This window comes from Oncorhynchus mykiss, chromosome 8 (assembly GCF_057628025.1).
Source record: "Oncorhynchus mykiss isolate SJ-2025 chromosome 8, ASM5762802v1, whole genome shotgun sequence".
Lineage (NCBI taxonomy): Eukaryota > Metazoa > Chordata > Actinopteri > Salmoniformes > Salmonidae > Oncorhynchus > Oncorhynchus mykiss.
Window position 1 is genome coordinate 47783749 of NC_143029.1, and position 26767 is coordinate 47810515.

The window sequence follows — 26767 nt, forward strand, 5'->3', positions numbered from 1 at the left end:
CGGTGTCCTGGCTAAATTCCCAATCTGGCCATCAAACCGTCACCTAATAATCCCCAGTTTACAATTGGCTCATTCATCCCCCTCCTCTCCCCTGTAACTATTCCCCAGGTCGTTGCTGCAAATGAGAATGTGTTCTCAGTCAACTTACCTGGTAAAATAACGGATACAAATAAAAAATATATGGTCCCTTACAGCCATTCTTCAAGGGAAATGCCTAAGAAGACGTCACAATGCTGTAGACACCTTGGGGAAAACGTGGAAAACGTAAACTCATTTGTTGCTCATTCACAGCCATATAGGGAGTCATTGGCATGAGGCGGTTTCAAAAAAATACAGCACTTCCTGGTTGGATTTTTATCTGGGTTTTGCCTGTAACATCAGTTCTGTGGCACTCACAGACAATATCTTTGCAGTTTTGGAAACGTCAGTGTCTTCTTTCCAAAGCTGTCAATTATAGTCGAGCATCTTTTCGTGAAAAAATATCTTGTTTAAAACGGGAACGTTTTTCATCCAAAATTAAAATAGCGCCCCCTAAATCCAACTGGTTAATCTAACTGCATTGTACGATTAACAAATTGGCTTTACAGCTAAAGCGTACCATGCGATTGTTTGAGGACGGCGTCCCACATCAACATATTTTTCAACCAGCACAGGCTTCATAAAATCACAAATAGCAATTTAAATGATCACTTACTTTTTGAAAATCTTCCTCTGTTTTCAATCCCAAGGGTCCCAGCTACAACATGCATGGTCATTTTGTTAGATAAAATCCTTCTTTATATCCCCAAAAGTCTGTTTATTTGGCACCATCGATTTCAGTAATCCACTCGCTCAACATGCAGACAAAGGAATACAAAAAGCTATCGCTAAACTTTGTTAAAACAAGTCAAACTATGTTTATTTTTAATCCTCAGGTACCCTATAATGTAAATAAACTATAATATTTCATAAGGAAAGAAGTATGTTCAATAGAAAAGTAAAATTAGAAAGTGCATGGCCACTTCGACACGTGCCCACAGACTGATTTCCAACTGTGACTCCCGGTACCAAAACTCAAAATTCTTCCTAATTTTGGAAGAAACAAGCCTGAAACCTGGAACAAAGACTGTTGACATCTAGTGGAAGCCATATGAATTGCAATCTGGGAGCTGGAATTAGCTTTCCATTGAAAGAGCATGGGATCTAAAAAAAAAAAGATACTGGTTGGTTTTTCTTCTGAGTTTCGGCTGCCATATCAATTGTATTATAGTCTCATACATTATTTTAACATTTCTACAAACGTAAAAGTGTTTTCTATGCAATGATTCAGATTATATGCATATCCTGGCTTGTGGGCCTGAGTAACAGGTAGTTTACTTTGGGAACATCAGTCAGGTGAAAATTCTGAAAAAAGGACCCTAACCTGAAGTTACTTACAGATACTATGCTGTTTTAGTTAGAGAATTTTCCATTGTTATATGTTAGTATTTTGCTAATACAGGCTTGTCTTATGTGAGTACGATTACAGTATGTGACATACTGTTTTCACAATCTGTGTCACGATCGTCGTATTGAGTAGACCAAAGCGCAGCGTGGTGTGAATGCATGATTTAATGAAAAGACGGAAAAAACACGAAGTACACTAAAACTAACTTACTAACTAACTAACTAACTAACTAACTAACTAACTAACTAACTAACTAACTAACTAACTAGACGAACGTGACTGCTAAAGAAACACTGTGCTAACAAGCAACATAACATAGACAATAACCCACGAACCACGATACAAAACAGGCTACCTAAAATGGTTCCCAATCAGAGACAAGGACAAACACCTGCCACTGATTGAGAACCATATCAGGCCAAAACACATAGAAACAGACTAACTAGACATGCAACATAGAATGCACACTCATATCACACCCTGACCAAATAAAACATAGAAACAAACAACGCAAATAATGGTCAGAGTGTGACAATCTGCAGGAACTTAGATGTGTGGAAACATGCAGAAAGGAACAAACAATGGTGGCAACGTCAGCTCTCTTAATCTGCACATACAAGCTAAATCAGATTTTACACACCATGTTCCGTCCCTGTTTCCACCCATCTGCTAAATTACCACGTCGACAAAATGTGTTGTAATTTTTCAACAAGAGGAGAGAGACAACTGTTCGTTGGGCTTTCCTAATGATGCACTATTAAGTGGTTGTTGTTGATTGCTTCCTTTTTGCAAATCTTATAAAATTGTTGTTTGAAAGAATCTGCAGTCTCTCTTCCTATAGAATTTCTCTGACAATTTGGCGACGAGGATGGGATGCATATTCCGCTTGCTGATTGCTCCTGGGGAGACAGAGGTTAAATTGAGCGCAGGGGCTCCATTAAACGTCGCTCAGGGTAGCCCACACTCCGCTTAAGCGGAGCAGGAAAGGGACCCGCTCAGACCGGCAGGGAGCGTCAGCGAGTGGATACGTCATTCTGGACAGATCAGATAAATTAAGGGGTGAGACTGGTTTCTTGAAAACATAATAGAAAATCCTGTTCTGAGACAGGTTGTGCACATTGTGTTGTTGTAGTAAAGACACCCCTAGTTAGAAATGTTGTTATGGCAGAGTTATTTCTGAATAGGGGAAGTCCTAGAAGTAAAAACCCTGTTGAAGCAGGGTGACCCTTTAGGAATCTCCAATTGGGATATTTTTGTTGAAGCAGAAGTATTCTGTTTAGAGACAGGGGTTGTGTTTCTCTGTTGAAGCATGGGATGATATGACACGGTTACGAGTTATGTGATCCCTGCGCAAAGAAAATATTCCTTCAGGAAAAAAATAAAAAAGGACATTGTACAATAAAATGATTTGGTCAGTGAACTGGTAAAACAGTTGGTTATGATTGCGAAACCAGCTATACATTTAAAATTACATGGAGTAATGAAAAAATATTTTGATGGAGAAGAAATGTGTGTGTGTGTGTGTGTGTGTGTGTGTGTGTGTGTGTGTGTGTGTGTGTGTGTGTGTGTGTGTGTGTGTGTGTGTGTGTGTGTGTGTGTGTGTGTGTGTGTGTGTGTATTGACGAGACATTTATTTTAATGGACAAACGATTGACCGTATTTTGGTAATATGTGTTGTCAACCACAGTGATATTTGAAGCGCGAGACTGGTATAAGACATTAGGTCTTCCATGTTCTCTAGTAGTAAATTGGCAGACACTTTTGTATTGGTTCTAATACAAGGTATCAGGTGCCGTGACCAATTAAAAGGCACAAATACCATAACTATTCTCTGGGGAAGTGGGTATCACTAACTTGAAAATTGCAAAAATTGGCATATATTAAAACCATGAGTGAGGAAATCTAAACTCTGGACACTGTTGAGAGAGGTGCAGAAATAACCATCATAGAAGAGGTAAACTATAGCAAAGCAATAGAGGCACTAAAGGCAGTGCAAGAGAATTCTACCAATTCGTCTCGAATATGGGAAAAAAAACTAATCATGGATAAAATTGGGCAACATTTCTCTGCTGATGGAAAATTCCAATCTAATAAAGAATTCAGAGATGCTATTGTGAGTTGGCACAATGACATAAAATAAAAATCTAAAGCTCAATACATCAGCATTTTGATGTCAACGTTCTATCAACAAAGAACAAAAACCGTTAAAACCAAGTTTAGTACATTTAACATTACTCAGCATAACCGCACTAATCATACTATTTGTAAATTGAGTATGTAGTATGCTTATTGGTATTAAGATACAAATGAATAGATTTAACTAATTATGACTAATGTTAAGAACATGTTGAGCAATGTTATAAAGTAATGACTTTCATATAAAGTTATGTTGACTGACAATTTGTTGGTTACGCTATCCATATGAACCGTGTAACATGTCATTGCATCGAACTTGCTAGTATATTAACTATATGCTATTCAACTACCCAACGTTTTTTAACTTTATTATTCACGTCATTCTTCGCTTAGCTAAATGGTATTGTGCGTTCTCAATGGACATTGTTAAAACGGGTGCTTTGTAAATTCGCGCTGGCTATCTGCTCTGATTTCAGAGCACACTTGTCTGAATGTACCAGAGCCCAGACTAAGTGATGAATTTCCGAACGCTCAACACCCGTTGAATATGGCCGGTGTCATAACATGGAAAAAGCCTAACCAGCTCTGCTAGGGTGAGTAGAATGGTCAGAGTTAAGAGGCAGTTAGCTTGGGTGCTTGACTGCCTTTGTGAGATCAGAGAGCTTTGATCAACCCTTATCCTCATCCAGAGCGGGCAGTGTGCGCTCTGAAGAGTCTGACTTTCCAAAACACCTGATGTTGTAAAATGTCTAACTAGTCATTTGTTATGCTAACAAGCTACCAAGAGGCTGCATAGCAACAGCATCAACTTCCGGTAGACATGTAAAGCTCAACTGAAAGGTTACCGTCAAATCAAATCAAATCAAATGTATTTATATAGCCCTTCGTACATCAGCTGATATCTCAAAGTGCTGTACAGAAACCCAGCCTAAAACCCCAAACAGCAAGCAATGCAGGTGTAGAAGCACGGTGGCTAGGAAAAACTCCCTAGAAAGGCCAAAACCTAGGAAGAAACCTAGAGAGGAACCAGGCTATGTGGGGTGGCCAGTCCTCTTCTGGCTGTGCCGGGTGGAGATTATAACAAAACATGGTCAAGATGTTCAAATGTTCATAAATGACCAGCATGGTCGAATAATAATAAGGCAGAATAGTTGAAACTGGAGCAGCAGCACAGCCAGGTGGACTGGGGACAGCAAGGAGTCATCATGTCAGGTAGTCCTGGGGCATGGTCCTAGGGCTCAGGTCCTCCGAGAGAGAGAAAGAGAGAAGGAGAGAATTAGAGAACGCACACTTAGATTCACACAGGACACCAAATAGGACAGGAGAAGTACTCCAGATATAACAAACTGACCCTAGCCCCCCGACACATAAACTACTGCAGCATAAATACTGGAGGCCGAGACAGGAGGGGTCAGGAGACACTGTGGCCCCATCCGAGGACACCCCCGGACAGGGCCAAACAGGAAGGATATAACCCCACCCACTTTGCCAAAGCACAGCCCCCACACCACTAGAGGGATATCTTCAACCACCAACTTACCATCCTGAGACAAGGCTGAGTATAGCCCACAAAGACCTCCGCCACGGCACAACCCAAGGGGGGGGGGGGGGGGGCAACCCAGACAGGATGACCACATCAGTGACTCAACCCACTCAGGTGACGCACCCCCTCCAGGGACGGCATGAGAGAGCCCCAGTAAAGCCAGTGACTCAGCCCCTGTAATAGGGTTAGAGGCAGAGAATCCCAGTGGAAAGAGGGGGACCGGCCAGGCAAAGACAGCAAGGGCGGTTCGTTGCTCCAGAGCCTTTCCGTTCACCCTCCCACTCCTGGGCCAGACTACACTCAATCATATGACCCACTGAAGAGATGAGTCTTCAGTAGAGACTTAAAGGTTGAGACCGAGTTTGCGTCTCTGACATGGGTAGGCAGACCGTTCCATAAAAATGGAGCTCTATAGGAGAAAGCCCTGCCTCCAGCTGTTTGCTTAAAAATTCTAGGGACAATTAGGAGGCCTGCGTCTTGTGACCGTAGCGTACGTGTAGGTATGTACGGCAGGACCAAATCAGAGAGATAGGTAGGAGCAAGCCCATGTAATGCTTTGTAGGTTAGCAGTAAAACCTTGAAATCAGCCCTTGCTTTGACAGGAAGCCAGTGTAGAGAGGCTAGCACTGGAGTAATATGATCAAATTTTTTGGTTCTAGTCAGGATTCTAGCAGCCGTATTTAGCACTAACTGAAGTTTATTAGCCGGAAAGTAGAGCATTGCAGTAGTCTAACCTAGAAGTGACAAAAGCATGGATTCATTTTTCTGCATCATTTTTGGACAGAAAGTTTCTGATTTTTGCAATGTTACGTAGATGGAAAAAAGCTGTCCTTGAAATGGCCTTGATATTTTCTTCAAAAGAGAGATCAGGGTCCAGAGTAACGCCGAGGTCCTTCACAGTTTTATTTGAGACGACTGTACAACCATTAAGATTAATTGTCAGATTCAACAGAAGATCTCTTTGTTTCTTGGGACCTAGAACAAGCATCTCTGTTTTGTCCGAGTTTAAAAGTAGAAAGTTTGCAGCCATCCACTTCCTTATGTCTGAAACACATTCTTCTAGCAAGGGCAATTTTGGGGCTTCACCATGTTTAATTGAGATGTACAGCTGTGTGTCATCCGCATAGCAGTGAAAGTTAACATTATGTTTTTGAATAACATCCCCAAGAAGTAAAATATATAGTGAAAACAATAGTGGTCCTAAAACGGAACCTTGAGGAACACCGAAATTTACAGTTGATTTGTCAGAGGACAAACCATTCACAGAGACAAACTGATATCTTTCCGACAGATAAGATCTAAACCAGGCCAGAACTTGTCCGTGTAGACCAATTTGGGTTTCCAATCTCTCCAAAAGAGATTGTTTACAGTATACTAAACTCATAGTATGAAGTATATACTCATTAAGTCTGTAGTATACGTATCACGGTAGTCGTAGTCTGAAGAAGAGGAATCGGACCAAAGCACAGCATGGTAAGTGTATTTTTATTTGAACTGAACACTAAACAAAAATAACAAAGTGAATAAACGAAACCGAAACAGTCCTGTCAGGTGCAAAAGCACTAAAAAGAAAACAATTACCCACAAAACATATGTGGGAAAATTCTACCAAAATTTGGTTCCCAATCAGAGCAACGATAGTCAGCTGTCTCTGATTGAGAACCATACCTGGCCAAAACAAAGAAATACAAAACCTAGAAAAAGGAACATAGAATGCCCACCCAAATTACACCCTGACCAAACCAAAATAGAGACATGAAAAGCTCTAAGGTCAAGGCGTGACAATACGCTATATTAGTATTGGTATTCGAACACAGCTTGGGTATGTGAGTACATTGAAAGAATATGTACGTCTGCTTTGATGGCAGGTTTGAAACCTGTTATCAAAATGGATATTGTAGGGGTAGTGAAAAAAGCATAGTGTCATTGGAAAAGTGGATGTACGGGAAATAGAGCTTGAAATTGGTTAAATTAATGACAGGAAAAGTATTATATTTAGTGGGGAAACAGGCAGAATCGAAAGCAATGTGACTACTACCCATGTCTTTGAACATGGGACCAGCAACAATACCCAGATTATTTTACATGGCGATGGGTGTGGAACTGATTTTGAGCTTGGATAATCCTTGCGAGAATCAAAAACAGTGGATATTAGGTAACATATTAAAATTGGCTGTATATATGGGCGAGAGAACAAATTATGTTCTGAAAATAGTCTAACTTGTATCACCCCACATTTAAACAATCGCTAAATGGTGTGAATTTTAGGGTTCTGTGTTGATACAATATGTAGTGAATTTGAAACTCATATGCCAGACATCACCTCATTAGTAAACTATTTGGTAGAGCAGGGCCAAAAGGCATCATATGGGAACCAGCGAAACAAGATAACATATTTGGAGGTTTTCGATTTCAGAAGTTACGAAGCAAATTACACATGATCGAGTAGGAACAATGGAACTCAGGAAAATCCTAGGGGTTTTAATATCGTGAGACACCTTATTCCGAAATATATTAATAGAATTGATGAAAGGCAAGATGCGTCACAAGTAATTGAAGTGGCCTCCCTGTGAACAGAAATTATCATGTTTGTTTAGATTGTAATTTAAAACTTTTTGTTCATCTGGTATAGTAAGTTAATTGGAAAGTAAGAATTTCTAATTAGAATTGTTTGGACTGATTAAGATATAGCAAAATGGAAACAAATAAAATGTTCATTTCACTCCCTTTGAACTGTTTCCCGAGGCTGTTGCCTTGCGAGAGTAGTTAGTGAAATTCTGCAGTTTTATAAAAGTATCGGATCTGGCCATAGAGGGAGCTCCCAAATAAGTAAGGCCTGGCCATTGGTTTGTTTGTTTTGCCATATGTTTTACCAGCACAGGCGCACACAACTCCCCGGTTAGGATTATTTGTTAAGTCGTGTTAATACCATGTTTGATTTATTGTGTGGTGTCTTTTTATTTGGTTGTAAACTGGGTACGCAGAATGATGGAAGTGTTTTAAATGGTTTCTGAGGTACAGGGAAAGAAAAATAAAGAAAACACAATGGGGTTGAATGACCTCTGATTTGGCTCCCTGCTGAGGCCCGATCACCCTCACTAGAAAGACTGAGATTTAAATGGGCTATGTAAACACTAAAAATTAGGGAGAAGTTTATAATTTAGCAGTAGTCCCATGTGTTATTCGGAATACGAGAAGGAGAGAGCGAGCTGCCTTGAATGAGGAACACCTGTCTCTAGTCTATTTTACCATTACCTTATGGGATATACTTATTTCCTTATGGAGTTATCAATAGTTGTAATTCTAATTTGATTTGTTATTCTAATTTGGTTATTTTTGATTTAACAGACAGTGTTGTTTTTAATTACTGGTCCCCTGGGGCTTTTGGTAAATATGCTAATTTGTTTCTTCACATGTCTGCCTATGAAAGGAAGACAAGCTTTTCTTATCTCTAGTATTTTTGAAGAAGTGTATTGCTGTTGTTGTTGTTTTCGTCTTGTTTGACAAATCTCACCAGATTGGGACTGCTGTACGGTCTGGATTTCTCCCTAAGGGGTAACTCTGTGGGGAAGTCGCCAGTATGATAAGGGAATATAAACACATTTGCAAAATGGTTTCAACAAGTGTGTTATGCTCCTGAAGTTTGTCTTAGACATTTTGATATTAAAAAACTTCTTAGGGCTAGGCCCACTTTTTCCCTCAATTTCCGCCTGAATGACGTGCCCAAAGTAAACTGCCTGTTGCTCAGGCCCTGAAGTCAGGATATGCATAAAATTGGTACCATTGGAAAGAAAACACTTTGAAGTTTGTAGAAATGTTAAAATAATGTAGGAGAAAATCCAATCTGAATGTTGTTTTTGAGAGAGACCATCCTCTTACAATGGCAAGTATAATGTCATATGGGAAATTAGCTCCCTGGATGGAATTCCTCTGGCTTCCACAGAGTGTCAGCAGTCTATGTTCAAGGTTTAAGGCTTGTAACTTAAAAAATGAATAATAAATAACAGTTTTAGTACAGGGACACAATCTGAGAAATTCGTATTTGCGTGCGCCATGAAGACAGGATGCACCTGTTTCCTGTTGAACATACTTCTTTCCATAAGAAATATTATAGTTTGATTACATTTTAGGGTATCTGAAGAGTCAATAGGAACATATTTTGACTTGTTGAAATAAAGTTTAGCGGTAGATTTTCAGATTCCTTTCTCTGCATGTTGAGCGAGTGGATTGCTCAAATCGATGGCGCCAACTAAACAGAATTTTTGGGATATAACGACACTACATGTTATAGCTGGGACCCTTTGGATGACAAATCAGAGGAAGATTTTAAAAAAGTGAATATTTAATCGTAGTTGTGAATTTATGAAACCTGTGGCAGTAGAAAAATATTTTGATGTGCGGCGCCATCCTCAAACAATCGCATGGCATGTTTTTGCTGTAATAGCTTCTGTAAATCGGACAGTGCAGTTAGATTAACAAGAATCTAAGCTTTCAACCGATATAAGACACTTATACGTACCTTAATGTTTAATATCGATAATGTTTATAATTATTTATTTGAATTTGAATTGTTTCACCTTAAGAAGTATTTAATAGAAATCTAAATTACATCTGGGCTGGAATAATACATTATGGCCTTTCTCTTGCATTTCAAAGGTGATGTTTTTTTCAATGTATAATCTTTTACCAGATCTATTGTGTTATATTCTACTACATTTCTTTCTTATTTCCATAAACTTCAAATGTTTTCTTTCAAACTGTACCAAGAATATGTTTATCCTTGCTTCGGGGCCTGAGCTACAGGCAGTTAGATTTGGGTATGTCATTTTAGGCGAAAATTGAAAAAAAGGTGAGAACTGATTGTTTGAATCTCAGCTAATGCTTACTTATGCTATGGTGCTCGCTAACAGTTGATGCAACACTCAAGTTCCCTGTCTGAACTGGCTTTGCTTAATTCATCAAAACTATAATATGATAGTCTAAATTAAAATAAATTCATCAAAACAATACAACATAAAGATTAACAAACAAATGTATCTTGATTATAAACTGATTAAACATAAAGTAGGTCTTTCTTTTAAGAAATTACATTAGATTGAGATTTTCTTTGGTAAGAATGATTTTGTTCTGCATTTTTAATACAAGGTTTAAAACATGCAAAGTTATGGGCAATTACTCTAATTTTATGCATATTTCACCAAATGAAAAAGAAAATAAGCACAGGATTCCTGCATATTTATCTTCACAATCCAATCTTTTAAATGTATTTGTTATTTTACCAGGTAAATTGACTGAGAACACATTCTCATTTGAAGCAACAACCTGGGGAATAGTTACAGAGGAGAGGAGGGGGATTAATGAGCCAATTGTAAACTGGAGATTATTAGGTGACTGTGATGGTTTGAGGGCCAGATTGGGAATTTAGCCAGGACACCGGGGTTAACACCCCTACGTACCATGGGATCTTTAATGACCTCAGAGAGTCAGGACACCCTACACTACACAGGGCAATCACTGCCCTGGGGTATTGGGATATTTTTTTTAGACCAGAGGAAAGAGTGCCTCCTACTGGCCCTCCAAAACCACTTCCAGCAGCATCTGGTATCCCATCCAGGAACTGACCAGGACCAACCCTGCTTAGCTTCAGAAGCAAGCCAGCAGTGGTATGCAGGGTGGTATGCTGCTGGTAATAATAATACATAGGCCGGGTTGCTCACAGTGACTGTCACTGAAACAAGTTTATTTATTTTATTTTTGCAATAACTGTACTGTACAAAACACTGACATCATCTGGTGAGCACCATTACATTTAAAACAACTATGAGCAGGCAAAGTTAGTAAATTAACATTTTCCTGCTTAGTTGAATAATAAACCTCCTCTTGACTCAAACAAGGACAACAGTCTTGGCGTGTAGTGGTCCAGCTTCTCCATTATTAAGGTGAACTGAAGCTGGATGATTGTGATCCTTCTGATAAGTCACCAAAGTTACATATGTTGATGTTGGGGTGGTGCTGGAGATGATGAATAGTGGTGAGATTTCCATTTGAAGCATTTAACACAGTGTTGAAGATCAAGAGGAAAACTTATCCTAACCTTAACTTTAAAGAAGGATTAACACCTGTGGATTTATAGCATAGATAGAGCAAGGAGAGCTACATGTACTATTATTTCTTACACCTATCTAATACTCCCAGATCTCCACAAGTGCCAAGGGGGCAGGGCTCATAGGTTAAGCAGCCATACTTCTTTCCATTGTTGAAGTAATCACTGCTCTAACATCATTTGATATCTCTAAACAAAGGGTTCCATTGAATTTCTTTGACCCTAGTCATGTCAGATTAGGAAAGGAAGGAAGGATGCATTTTTTAGAGTATTTGAACAAGGCCCAGGTTTGTCACTCATAGCTGTGGCTAATTTTTCCACTACGCCATGCTGATGAAAAGAGGTATCAAATATCAAACGTCACCACTTGCTCACCTCAACTCAATTTGAAGAATTTGGATGTTCCAGATTTTTGGGGTCATACTTCAAAATTCTTTAAGCTCCAGACATTCTCTGGCTACTCTTGTTTTGTGGGACACTCTTAAAGTTATGGACATTCAATAGGATATAGAAGGCTTTGAGGATGAAGACATGTCCGATCTGGACTTGGACGATATAGAAACTTGGGAGTTTCTGGGCTTTTAAGATGATCTAGATTGCCTTGAGGCCATAAGCATGGTGAGAATGATGATCAATTGATTAATTGTTTTGTTGGATATCCTTTCCTTGTTTGTTCAAACTCATTTTGCCTAAAGATTTCCATGGAGTCAGAAGTTTACAAACACCTTAGCTAAATACATTTAAACTCAAACTTTCACAATTCCTGACATTCAATCCTAGTAAAAATTCCCTGTCTTAGGTCAGTTAGGATCACCACTTTATTTTAAGAATGTGAAATGTCAGAATAATAGTAGAGATAATGATGTATTTCAACTTTTCTTTCTTTCATCACATTCCCAGTGGGCCAGAAGTATACATACACTCAATTAGTATTTGATAGCATTGCCTTTAAATTGTTTAACTTGGGTCGAACGTTTCAGGTAGCCTTTCCACAAGCTTCCCACAATAAGTTGGCTCCTGACAGAGCTGGTGTAACAGTCGGGTTTGTAGGCTTCCTTGCTCGCACACGATTTTTCAGTTCTGCCCACACATTTTTTATAGGATTTAGGTCAGGGCTTTGTGATGGCAACTCCAATACCATGACTTTGTTGTCCGTAATTAAGCCATTTTGCCACAACTTTGGAAGTATGCTTGGGGTCATTGTCATTAAACCAAGCTTTAACTTCCTGACTGATATCTTGAGATGTTGCTTCAATATATCCACATATGTTTCCTATTTTAACAAGGGTTAAAAATAATTAACTTACTTGGGCCAAGAAACACGAGTAATGGAAATCTGTCTTTGGGCTGATGAGTCCAAATTTGAAGATTTTGGTTCCAACCGACGTGTCTATGTGAGATGCAGAGTAGGTGAACAGATGATCCCTGCATGTGTGGTTCCCACCATGAAGCATGGAGGAGGAGGTGTGATGGTGTGGGGGTGCTTTGCTGGTGAAACGGTCTGTGATTTATTTGGAGTTCAAGGCACAATCAAACAACATGTCTTCCACAGCATTCTGCAGCGATACACCATCCCATCTGGTTTGCGCTTAGTGGGACTATCATTTGTTTTTCAACAGGACAATGACCCAACACACCTCCAGGCTGTGTAAGGGCTATTTGACTAAGAACAAGAGTGATGGAGTGCTGCATCAGATGACCTGGCCTCCACAATCACCCGACAACCCAATTGAGATAGTTCAGGATGAGTTGGACCACAGAGTGAAGGAAAAGCAGCCAACAAGTGTTCAGCATATGTGGGAACTCCTTCAAGACTGTTGGAAAAGCATTCCAGGTGAAACTGGTTAAGAGAATACCAAGTGTGCAAAGCTGTCAAGGCAAAGGGTGGCTACTTTGAAGAATCTAAAATCTATTTTGTTTAACACTTTTTTGGTTACTACATGATTTCATATGTGTTATTTCATAGTTTTGATGTCTTCACTATTATTCTACAATGTAGAAAATAGTAAAAAGAAAGAGACCCATGAATGAGTAGGTGTCTCCAAACATTTGAATGGTACTGTATGTTTAATTTCAAATCAAGGATGTGGTAAGGATTCCAGTACAAGGGCGCCACTGGGCTGTAATAAGACTGTTATGTGTCTTATTTAATGAAAATGTGTTGCAGCTGTGAGACATCCAGAAAAAAACAATGGCATTCATCTTATGTAACAATACTTTAATTTCTAAAATATTATTTGAATATAGACAATAAACCCGTGTTTAATTTTTCTTTACAGGAATACTGTATGCTATACAGTGGCATGAACATTTGGAATAGCTAAGTGACAACTAATGATGGGTACATGCTTACAAAGGATATGACTTCACAACATGTTTACATGCTAAACATATTGCATATTGATAAGTACAGCTATTTTTAATTAAGTTGGCTTAAAGGGATAGTTCCGCAAATTACAAAGATAGATGATCAGATGTTTCTATTGACCAGAAGAGAATATTATCCATAGTGATGGCTGGCTCATAGTTGTTTTCTTATCATGCAAGTATACTAACTTATTTTGTAATTTGGGCAAACAATTCCTTTAATCACAAATATGCAAGTGCAGATTGAGTTTAAGTGCTTGTGGTTATAGGCGACATTTCAACTGTAGATTGTGAGTAAAATATATTCCGTTGCTAATACATGTAATAGTTGTTCTTAGAGAAATGCATTAAATATATATTGGTATTATCCTGTAAATACAATTTTTGATAGGTTTTGCTTTTTATGTACAGTGCCTTCAGAAAGTATTCAGACCCCTTGACTTTTTCCACATTTTGTTACGTTACAGCCTTATTCTAAAATTGACTTTAATTTATTTATTTTTTTATCTCAGCCATCTACACACAATACCCCATAACGACAAAGCAAAAAGTAGTTTTTAGATAATACAGAAATATTACATTTACATAAGTATTCAGACAATTTACTCAGTATTTTGTTGATGCAGCTTTGGCAGTCTTTTTTGGTATGACGGTGCAAGCTATGCACACCTATATTTGGGGAGTTTCTCCCATTCTTCTCTGCAGATCCTCTCAAGCTCTGTCTGGTTTTATGGGGAGCGTTTCTGCACAGCTATTTTCAGGTCTCTCCAGAGATGTTTGATTGGGTTCAAGCCCAGGCTCTGGCTGGGCCACTCAAGGACATTCAGAGATTTGTTCCGATGTCACTCCTGCGTTGTCTTGGCTGTGTGCATAGGGTCGTTGCCCTTTTGGAATGTGAACCTTCACCCGGGTCTGAGGTCCTGAGCCCTCTGGAGCAGGTTTTCATCAAGGATCTCTCTGTACTTTGCTCTGTTCATCTTTGCCTCGATCCTGACTAGTCTCCCGTCCCTGCCTCTGGAAAACATTACCACAGCAGGATGCTTCCACCACCGTGCTTCACCGTAGGGATGGTGCCAGGTTTCCTCCAGATGTGACGCTTGAAATTCACGACAAAGAATTCAATCTTGGTTTCTCACGATCTGAGAGTCTTTAGGTACCTTTTGGCAAACTCCAAACGGGCTGTCATGTGCCTTTTACTGAGGAGTGGCTTCTGTCTGGACACTCTACCAAAAAGGCCTGATTGGTGGAGTGCTGCAGAGATGGTTGTCCCTCGAAGTTTCTCCTACAGAGGAACTCAAGTGCTCTGTCAGAGTGACCATCGGGTTCTTTGTCACCTCCCTGACCAAGACCCTTATCCCCGATTACTCAGTTTTACTCAGCTGCTAGCTCTAGGAAGAGCCTTGGTGGTTCCAAACTTCTTCTATTTAAGAATGATGGAGGCCACTGTGTTTTTTGGGACCTTCAATGCCGCAGAATTATTTTGGTACCCTTCCCAAATTCCGTCAACCTCATCGCTTGGTTTTGGCTCTGTCAACTGTGGGACCATATATAGACAGGTGTGCCTTTCCAAATCATGTCCCATCAACTGAATTTTCCTTAGGTGGACTCCAAGTTGTAGAAACATCTCAAGGATCATCAATGGAAACAGGATGCACCTGAGCTCAATTTTGAGTCTCATAGGAAAGGGTCTGAATGCTTTGTCATTATGGGGTATTGTGTGTAGATTGAGCATTTTGTTTTTATTTAATCCATTTTAGAATTAGGCTGTAACTTTAATTTATACAGTGCATGCTATTTACAGTGTAGAAACAGTGGGGAAACTGTTTAGTAACTTTGCCATTTGATTTGTATGTACTGTACAATGTAAAAAATATTATTATACTACATTACACAAGCCAACATTCTCAAATTCCATGGCCAACATTCAACTTATTGAGAATCTGAGAAGGTAAAAATACCCAAAGTAAGTTCTAAGGAAATGGGGAATTGGTTAGTGTAAATCAGGGTCCACTTCCAGAGAAACAGGCTTTTGTTCCAGCCTGGCACTAAAAAAATATCGTAATGTCTTTAGCCTTTGCATGTGGACAGAAGTGCAAACTCCCAAAGAAACAATGTGTTTGGTTAATTGAACCAAATATGAGACAACAGTCAATGTTATACAAATATCCTGTATATTGCATAGGGAATTTACTGTCAATTCAACACACATGTCCACTACCAATTCAGTTGTATACCAATAATCACTTTAAACACCACACCTTTTTCTGGTAAGAAAGAGTAAACTGGAAAATCTATCATCAAAAACAGAATTTCTTAAAAAGCAGATGACTTATGCTTGAAATCATATCTCATCAAACACTGATTCGTAAAACCAATGAATGAACGGGTGACTTGCATAACTTGTTTTAAGGTCTTTTCAGTGCATTTTCCTCACTGTTGACTTAATCACTCTCATTTGAACATGACAGGCTGCTTTAGAGGGATTTCATTTTCAGCGGTTGTTGCCACAGTTTGAAGCCAGGATCACAAAGCACTGTTTGAACATCACTAGTTGCTACTGAGATGCTAGTAAAGATGAGAGGCAGAAATCCTTTCATGTGACTGATGTTGCAAAAACAGATGGAACAGGTGTCGCAAGCAGGTGTGTGCGGGTACTTACTACTTGAATAGTAAGTGGGTATTGTGGAAAAACACGACACTTATTGCTGTAGAGTGGTTGAAATAAAATCAAGCTACACACACACACACACACACACACACACACACACACACACACACACACACACACACACACACACACACACACACACACACACACACACACACACACACACACACACACACACACAAACACACACACACACACAAACACACCCCCCCCCCCCAAATGGTACAATGATTGTTCATCCAGAGGCAGTCTGTGTACCGACAAACGTGTGTGTATGTCCAAATTAGCTTATTTACTTTCCGGCCTATCGGACCTGTCAACCAGTCATTTATTACATACTGTACTTGGAGCAATGCATGGAAGTGATATTCCAAATAAATACAGGTATGTACAAAATGACAAAAAACTATACACAAGAGGACTCTAGTCTATACTATTACACACAATTTGACCATCAGTACCTGCTGTCTATAAAAGTGATTACGACTTGTGCATTTGATATAATTTCATTTAGTATAAGGCTTCAGTTCTTTCACAATGTGATTGCCGGGCATGCATGGCTTGTTTTTCCTCTACTTTACAGCAGACTCTGTCTTTCCTTTTCTCAGTCAACGTTGTGCTCTTCGGGGATAAAAATTAAATAGTAGTACCCCATTGCAGTGGTGCAAATCCGTTTCAACGGGTTAAAAACAATCTTCCCATCCACTTAAAGTAGATGGTATATGACCACACAGCAGAAGTTGTATACAGTGCCATACCAAAACAAATAGGGAATAAATGATCACGTTTGATCTATGGCTGCGTTATTGTAGCCTAATTTCAGCTGCTGGAGGCCAGTCTAAAATAAAAGAGTGTATTTATTTCCCAAGTTGGTTCAGGTCTTCCAATATTTCCACTATAATGGCATTTCAAATACTAGAACACCTCCATTATTCTACAATCCCACCTCTTTTTCCGATCTTCAATAACATTCATCTCTCTTCTGTCAGACATTAATTTAGCTTTACATTAACAGAAGCCATTCTTGGTCACCAATCTGGCAACCCTCTAGCCAATTAGCGAACTGTTTATCTGAGGAGCCCCACTAAACCTGGTCACATAACCCGCCCCATTTCGAAGGCCTTCATGAGTCGGTCCAGGTCTCCAAGGTTCGCAGCCTGGAAGAGCTCGGGCCGGTCCATCATGGAGAGGGCGATCCGAAGGGCAGCCCAGATGTTAGCCGACATGACTTGGTGACTCTGGCTCTGCCTCTGCTGGTTAAGGGCAGTCAGGAAGTTACTAGCTGCCTCCCTAAAAAAAAAAATCAGGAAAAAGATTTTAAAAAACAACAACTTTAAAGTATTTTAATTATTACTCTCTTTACTTTATCTTAAGAGAGAGTTCGCTGATATTACAATTTTACTTCATCTTAAAGGAATAGTTTTCCGTTATTACAACTTCAATTAATCTTATGGATAAGTAGAAAGTAGTACATGGACCAAGAGATTCTGTAACCCAAAATATGGGTTTGTTTACAAACAACTTTAATAGCATTAGCATTGTTCAGTGTAAAACAATTGGAGAGTTAGGACCCCTGTTAGCATTGGTAGGACGCCAAAGTATGGGATAGCTCAATTAAAAGTATATATACCTACTTTGATAGCAGTCTATGGACAAGGAAAGACTGTAATCATTGATTTGGTTTTGTCAAAGTAGCCAGTCCAGTCAGTCCCTCATTAGACTGCTTTCAAGGTATGGAAACAGTAAATTTGACTGAACTATCCCTTTAAACCTGGATATCCTATTCCTAACCCCACAGGACAGTAAGCCTTCAACAACATCGTTCTACAGTTGCCATGGCACCCTAGTAGCAGCCTAAGTGTAGCAGCGTGATGTTGTTCCCCTAGATTATGCACCAAGTCGCACACAAGGACCAATTCAAATTGGCCAGGTCAAGAGGGGATGTTAATAATTTGAAAATAATAATATTTCAGTGTGTATTTTATTTCATTACAGCTGCATAGCTAATGTTATTCTTTGGTGTACAAACACTTTTTTCATATCAATATTGTACACACAGTGAGGCAAAAAAGTATTTAGTCAGCCACCAATTGTGCAAGATCTCCCACTTAAAAAGATGTGAGAGGCCTGAAATGTTCATCATAGGTACACTTCAACTATGACAGAAAAAAAAATCCAGAAAATCACATTGCAGAATTTTTTATGTATTTATTTGCAAATTATGGTGGAAAATAAGGATTTGGTCAATAACACAAGTTTATCTCAATACTTTGTTATATACCCTTTGTTGGCAATGACAGAGGTCAAACGTTTTCTGTAAGTCTTCACAAGATGGTCAAACTGTTGCTGGTATTTTGGCCCATTGCTCCATGCAGATCTCCTCTAGAGCAGTGATGTTTTGGGGCTGTTGCTGGGCAACACGGACTTTCAACTCCCTCCAAAGATTTTCTATGGGGTTGAGATCTGGAGACTGGCTAGGCCACTCCAGGACCTTGAAATGCTTCTTACGAAGCAACTCCTTCTTTGCCCAGGCGGTGTGTTTGGGATCATTGTCATGCTGAAAGACCCAGCCACGTTTCATCTTCAATGCCCTTGCTTATGGAAGGTTTTCACTCAAAATCTCACGATACATGGCCCCATTCATTCTTTCCTTTACACGGATCAGGCGTCCTGGTCCATTTGCAGAAAAACAGCCCCAAAGCATGATGTTTCCACCCCCATGCTTCACAGTAGGTATGGTGTTCTTTGGATGCAACTCAGCATTCTTTGTCCTCCAAACACGACGAGTTGAGTTTTTACCAAAAAGTTATATTTTGGTTTCATCTGACCATATGACATTCTCCCAATCTTCTTCTGGATCATCCAAATGCTCTCTAGCAAACTTCAGACGGGCCTGGACATGTACTGGCTTAAGCAGGGGCACACGTCTGGCACTGCAGGATTTGAGTCCCTGGCGGAGTAGTGTGTTACTGATGGTAGGCTTTGTTACTTTGGTCCCAGCTTTCTGCAGGTCATTCACTAGGTCCCCCCGTGTGGTTCTGGGATTTTTGCTCACCGTTCTTGTGATCATTTTGACCCCACGGGGTGAGATCTTGCGTGGAGCCCCAGGTCGAGGGAGATTATCAGTGGTCTTGTATGTCTTCCATTTCCTAATAATTGCTCCCACAGTTGATTTCTTCAAACCAAGCTGCTTACCTATTGCAGATTCAGTCTTCCCAACCTGGTGCAGGTCTACAATTTTGTTTCTGGTATCCTTTGACAGCTCTTTGGTCTTGGCCATAGTGGAGTTTGGAGTGTGACTGTTTGAGGTTGTGGACAGGTGTCTTTTATACTGATAACAAGTTCAAACAGGTGCCATTAATACAGGTAAGGAGTGGAGGACAGAGGAACCTCTTAACCTTATCCGGGAGCGTAATCATAGCCTCAAGCTCATTACCATAACGCAACGTCAACTATTCATGAAAATCGCAAATGAAATTAAATAAATATATTGGCTCACAAGCTTAGCCTTTTGTTAACAACACTGTCATCTCAGATTTTCAAAATATGCTTTTCAACCATAGCTACACAAGCATTTGTGTAAGAGTATTGATAGCTAGCATAGCATTAAGCCTAGCATTCAGCAGGCAACATTTTCACAAAAACAAGAAAAGCATTCAAATAAAATCATTTACCTTTGAAGAACTTTGGATGTTTTCAATGAGGAGACTCTCAGTTAGATAGCAAATGTTCAGTTTTTCCAAAAATATTATTTGTGTAGGAGAAATCGCTCCGTTTTGTTCATCACGTTTGGCTAAGAAAAAAAAACGTAAATTCAGTCATGCCTGTAGCATCAGTTCTGTGGCACTCACAGATAATATCTTTGCAGATTTGGAAACGTCAGAGTGTTTTCTTTCCAAAGCTGTCAATTATATGCATGGTCGAGCATCTTTTCGTGACAAAATATCTTGTTTAAAACGGGAACGTTTTTTAATCCAAAAATTAAAAGAGCGCCCCCTATATCAAAGAAGTTAAATAAGAAGTTACAGGTCTGTGAGAGCCAGAAATCTTGCTTGTTTGTAGGTGACCAAATACTTATTTTCCACCATAATTTGCAAATAAATTCATTAAAAATCCTACAATGTGATTTTCTGGATTTTTTTTCTCATTTTGCCTGTCATAGTTGAAGTGTACCTATGATGAAAATTACAGGCCTCTCATCTTTTTAAGTGGGAGAACTTGCACAATTGGTGGCTGACTAAATACTTTTTTGCCCCACTGTACATGTGATTGTAAAAGTTTTGTTTATTTTGGTTTGGTCCATCGCGTACATCCGTACCCCCTTATTGTTCTCTTTTGCCTGACCTTCGGCTAGCAAGGTATGTTGTCCTTGTCTCCGCGATATTTCAATATAAAACCGTGGTAATGTTACACAATGTGCTGTTATGCAACCATAAGTGTGTTACAATGTGGACAAGATAAAGATTTATGTTAACAAGTTTCACCGAGCTCGCTAACTAGGGTATCTATTGTAACTTGTGAGTACTTGGGACCGTGTTTGAGTGAGTGTCCGTGTGCTTGCGCAGGTGCCTGAGCGCTATGACTGCGCCAAGGGCTAACATGTTGTGTGTTGTCTCTTCGTGTGCAGGTATGTCTTTTATTTTGTCTGAATTATGTTCTGTATCATTTTACTTGTATGGTATGGTGTGCTCTTGTGCACTGAATGTGTGCACGCAGCACCTGTTATTTCCTTTTGACGCTCTCTTTTGCCTGACCTTCGGCATAGCAAGGTGCCTGAGCACTATGACTGCGCCAAGGGCTAAAATATTGTGTGTCGTCTCCTCATGTGCAGGGCAAATAAAAACAATTCTACTAGCAGACCTCCAGTTGTGGCAGCGTCCTAATTAAAAGTACACAACGCAGAACGAACCACGCTACATAAGCCGAGTAACTTTTTTGTAAATATTTTTGTAATTCATTTGGAACAATTAGTATAGCTAATATCATCAGAATCCACCACAGCATTAAGACTGAAGCTGGCAAGTCATTTGTTTGTTTGGCTAGCAAGCTAATGTTAACAGGCTAGCTGGCAAATGTTTTGATTCAAATGCCAGCCAGTGTTCAGAGGTTGAGGATGAAGAGAAGCCTGAAAAGCATGACGGCAGAGGTGTCCAGTGATGAGGATCGTAGGGAGGACAAGTAGCATTATGAAATGTGGTGTGCTTTCTGGCGCCACGTGACTGCCGTAGCATCATCCAAGTGGGTGCTCCATTTCGGTAGTAGATGCGAGACACATTGATAAGACCGTGCTGCTTTCTTGCCCCCTCCCTCAGATGACCACTCAAGCCATGACCTTTCTAATGACTGTCCATCTCATGATGATGTGACGTTGTTTTTTCTAAATTGCATGTCTCATTTTAAACCTCAGATTCTTTAATGTAATGAAGAGCGCTATAAAGTAGAAAATTATTAATGCATCTGTTACTCCACTCTCTCCCTATCTGACTGCCCTCTCACTCAGCTCAACCCAACCCATCCCATCCCATACCCCTCGCCTACTTGTGCGCTCCCAGGTTGATGCAGCTGATGCCCAGGTTGTAGCGGGACCTGATGAAGCCCGGCTGGAGCTCCAGGGCCCGGGTGTATGCCTCCACTGCCTCCTCACTATGGTCCCCATTAGCCAGTGTGGCCCCCAGGCGGTTCCACAGCAGGTAGTCCTGACAGACACAACATAACCAGAATAGGTGGGGGTGAAAGGGTGTGTGTGTGCATGTGCGTGTGGTAGGTTTAGGTGTTTTTGTGATAGGTTTGTGCATAGTGTGTGTGTTTCTGTACTATATTAATGGATACCTCAGGTCTGACAGACAGGGCTGACTTGAAGGCCTCCACAGCCTTGTCAAACTCGGAGCTGAGGTTGAACAGGACCCCAAGGCCTGTCTGGAGGTCCGGGTCCACCCCATCTGTATTCAGCAAGACGGCCTCCTGATACAATCCCTTGACCTCCGCCAGCTGGCTGCTGCAAGCACACACACACACACTGTGACAATTGACACACTGTGCACTTGATGTGCTTCAAGACAGTAACCGAAGTGCATGGATTCAACAAGTTTAAGTAAATTATGCAGAAATGTTAAAATGAGCTCCATCAGAAACGAAGGACATAATCTTTTTGCCGGATAGGCTTAATATGTTAAGACATTGTTAAGATATCCTGAGATTGAAAGAAGTCATCTTGAGACTGAGGCTATCCTAAAATGGACACTTTACATTATAAAGGCTCATATATGCTTATAACAATGAATAATGCAATATATCTGCGAGCTATAGTGGTTCCTCCTTTAAAAGTTGTGTCATACTGCAGCACATCTTGCGGGCTGCTACAGCATTCTATGGCCCGTTATTTAATTGTCAGCCATTTTTTACGTTAATGCAAGTTAGTGCTAGTTTGACCACCAGAGGGCAACTTTGAGAAGCATTTGATAGTCTCCCATATTGGCATTACTAGAAAATGTTAAACCTTTTTTGTAATAACAGAGTACATGAGATTGATTTTTAAGAAATTTGGCTTAATTAATTTGATATTATCGTGTTTTTATTCCAAGAAAAACGAAACCCCCAGGATTTCCGTTAGAATTTAATGGAAAATATTGCGCTGTACAACGTGACGGTCGGGAGTAGACTACAGCATAGGAGGATTCTAAATTACTATCTAAGGGGTATAACATTTCCACACCCTAATTGTAGTGAAATAAATATTCATTTCACCTATGGTAGGCCTATAGCATATCTAAATTTATTTCAATGACAAGACTCTCTGCCAACAATTACATTTTCTGTTAGGATCTGTGAGACTTTAATATAATTCTAAATAAATAAATAATAATCACTTTCTTTAAAAAGTAACAATATTTTGGAGATTTCATTTTAATTTAACCTAGAGTGAGCGAGAAAAATGCAATTCTTGAACATGGTGAGACATCACTAATTTGTAAATAAAGCCAGTTTCTTATTTAAAATGATTTATTTCTGGAGAAACCTAACTTGATTATTTAGCAGACATCACTTGCTTATATTCAGTTAACACATTTATCTTAATATCATGGAATATAATTGAACATTTTCGTTTCACCATGCTTGTCTCAGAACAGTGCGAAACGGTGCTTAAATAGACGTCTAAAGGGGGAAGGTTATATACAGTTGAAGTGGGAAGTTTACATACACCTTAGCCAAATACATTAAACTCAGTTTTTCACAATTCCTGACATTTAATCCAAGTAAAAATTCCCTGTCTTAGGTCAGTTAGGATCACCACTTTATTTTAAGAATTGCCTTTAAATTGTTTAACTTGGGTCAAACGTTTCGGGTAGCCTTCCACAAGCTTCCCACAATAAGTTGGGTGAATGTTGTCCCATTCCTCCTGACAGAGCTGGTGTAACTGAGTCACGTTTGTAGGCCTCCTTGCTCGCACACACTTTTTCAGTTCTGTCCAAAAAATGTTCTATGGGATTGAGGTCAGGGCTTTGAGATGGCCACTCCAATACCTTGACTTTGTTGTCCTTAAGCCATTTTGCCACAACTTTGGAAGTATGCTTGGGGTCATTGTCCATTTGTTGGTTTTGGAGCAGTGGCTTCTTCCTTGCTGAGCGGCTTTTCAGGTTATGTCGATATAGGACTCATTTTACCGTGGATACAGATACTTTGTACCTGTTTCCTCCAGCATCTTCACAAGGTCCTTTGCTGTTGTTCTGGGATTGATTTGCAATTTTCACACCAAAGTAGGTTCATCTCTAGGAGACAGAACGCGTCTCCTTCCTGAGCGGTATGACGGCTGCATGGTCCCATGGTATTTATACTTGCATACTATTGTTTGTACAGATGAACGTGGTACCTTCAGGCGTTTGGAAATTGCTTCCAAGGATGAACCATTTTTTTTCCTGAGGTCTTTGGCTGATTTCTTTTGATTTTCCCATGATGTCAAGCAAATAGGCACTGAGTTTGAAGGTAGGCCTTGAAATACATCTACAGGTACACCTCCAATTGATTCAAATGATGTCAATTAGCCTATCAGAAGCTTCTAAAGCCATGACATAATTTTCAGCCTTTCATTCACTGCTCAATAGGGACGCATAGGAACGCAGAGCTTTCTAAATAAGAGTCCCTTCCTGATTGGACTTTTCTCAGGCTTTCGCCTGCAATATCAGTTCTGTTATACTCGCAGACAATATTATTAATTATATGCATATTCTAGCATCTTGTCCTGACAAAATAGCCGTTTACTTTGGGGACGTTATTTTTCCAAAAATGAAAATAGTGCCCCCTAGATTCAAGAGGTTAAAAGCCATTTAAAGGCACAGTCAACTTAGTGTATGTAAACTTCTGACCCACTGTAATTGTGATATAGTGAATTATAAGTTAAATAATCTGTCTGTAAACAACTGTTGGAAAAATTACTTGTGTCATGCACAAAGTAGATGTCATAACAGACTTACCAAAGCTATGGTTTGTTAACAATACATTTGTGGAGTGGTTGAAAAACAAGTTTAATTGACTCCAACCTAAGTGTTTGTAAACTTACGACTTCAACTGTATAATGACAGTGAGCGATTGTAATCTGAATAAAGGCCAAAATAATATTTATGAAAGCCAAAATATAGCCCTGCTAATAGCCATAATGATGCTGTACAACATGACCATGTGTGTTTGAAAGAGTATTTTCCAGTAAGCAACAATTTGTTTGCCTTCATTATACAACTTTGTTCCAATATTTCTGTAATTCAGTGCTATTTATTCTGACAATAATTTGTTATGGATCCGTAACTAAATCAACATCTGCATTTTGAAAGAGTATTTTTTATCATTATTTCATTAACAAAAGTATAAAGATGCTGATGATGAAATACAGTACTGTACAGTATATGCTTTTACATTTGGATAATAAAGCATTTAGAAGATATAAGTCACCTGCATTTGTTTATTAGGCTACTGTGCAGTCCGTCAAGTAAACAGCCTACAATACATACTGTAGAAAACATGGGAAGGTGCCTAATTCCTTACATAAGGGAGAGCAAGCCATGTCCAGACTTTCTTGGTGACCTCAAGTACCTTCAATAATGGCTGTACAAGAGAATGCTGGCACGCGGGAGACCGGGTTTCAATTCCCCGACGGGGAGGAGGAGTAGGTTGTCCTTGTAAATAAGAATTTATTCTTAACTGATTCCATATGTGTTATTTCATAGTTGTGATGTCTTCACTATTATTCTACAATGTAGAAAATAGTAAAAATAAAGAAAAATCCTGGAATAAGTAGGTGTATCCAAACTTTTGATTGGTACTTGGTACCCTCTGGGTTTCTGTTAGGATGGAACGGAAAAGATAGCGCTGTATAACGTGATGGTTGCCAGTACAGTATTGGGCTATTTAGCTAAAGAATCCCCATGTCCTGCGGGCAGGGCACGCAGAAGACCGGGGTTCAATTCCCCGACAGGGAGGAAGGAGTAGGCTATCCTTGTAAATAAGAATTTGTTCTTAAACGCCTTGCCTAGTTAAATAAAGGTTACACTAAGAGCATAACATTTCTGCACCCTCATTTTTTTATTCTAGTCTAACCAACACCCAAACGGAGATGAACTGAAAATAAAAATCTCATTGATTGATCAAGACCAGTCCCCATGTTTATCTCAGAGCAGCGCGAAACAGTGCTACAATAGTTGTAGGCTTATTGCTTTAACGTCAATATGCTCTTTAAATAAATAGGACCTACACCACTTTTAACAGCACATTACTCAACACTAGTGAGACTCATGTCACCTACAGTATATCGGAAAATATGACATGAATCTCCGCCAATAATTACATATAGAGGATTGGAGGACCCAGTTTTAGAGTTCTTTCTTTTCATACATTTTTACCTCCATTGCTGATAAACACACCCCGTTAAAGCGATTTAGGGTTAAAAAAAAATCTCCTCTGATTTGAAAATCCTTTTCCTGCAAAAGAATCAAGCATGGCTCTTGGCGAGGAATACTGGTGAAACAGCTGATTTTTTGGCAATTGAGAAATAAATGGACCCGAGGAATAAAAAAGGCCAAATCTAGTGCTATGACAGAGTCTGCTGGTGATCCCTCTAACTTATGGAAATCCGTTAACTCACTTAAAGGAGGAAACTCCTCGACGTCCCTACCAAAGCAAATTACATTAGAATCTGGGATCGTCAGTGACCAAACTGAAATTTGTGATGTTTTTAATAGGCACTTTATTTCTGCTGGTTTTCTTTTTGAAATAAAAAAATGGCCAATATGATCCTGACCGGTCTATTGTTTCAGCCCCTCGGCCACCAGCTGATGTGGAAAACAGTAAGCCGGTTTTTAATTTTCAAAAAGTCACAGAAGATGATGTCTTATCTGCTATAGATTCAAAGAAATCGTTAGGCGCTGATCATCTGGATCCATATTTACACAAGTGTGCAGCACCTATCATTGCTAGTGCAGTGACGCACATCTTCAAATCAAACATTAGTTGTAGGAAAGATTCCTGAAGCTTGGATAA

At 39.6% G+C, this 26767-nt stretch overlaps 1 protein-coding gene across 6 annotated transcripts in view; it reads right to left on the minus strand.

Annotated features, from left to right (window-relative positions):
• Window positions 1-10814: 10814 nt before the first annotated feature.
• pex5lb (peroxisomal biogenesis factor 5-like b) overlaps window positions 10815-26767 on the minus strand; it is a 151247-nt gene continuing 135294 nt past the window's right edge. For all 6 annotated transcript variants that reach the window (XM_090181761.1, XM_090181762.1, XM_036985507.2 and 3 more), the window contains 3 exons: window positions 22073-22238; window positions 21782-21939; window positions 10815-17533 (listed from right to left, as the gene is read on the minus strand). In XM_090181761.1, coding sequence (XP_090037887.1) covers window positions 17338-17533; window positions 21782-21939; window positions 22073-22238 — 520 coding nt within the window. In that variant the 3' untranslated portion in view covers window positions 10815-17337. The remainder of the gene's footprint in view (window positions 17534-21781; window positions 21940-22072; window positions 22239-26767) is intronic.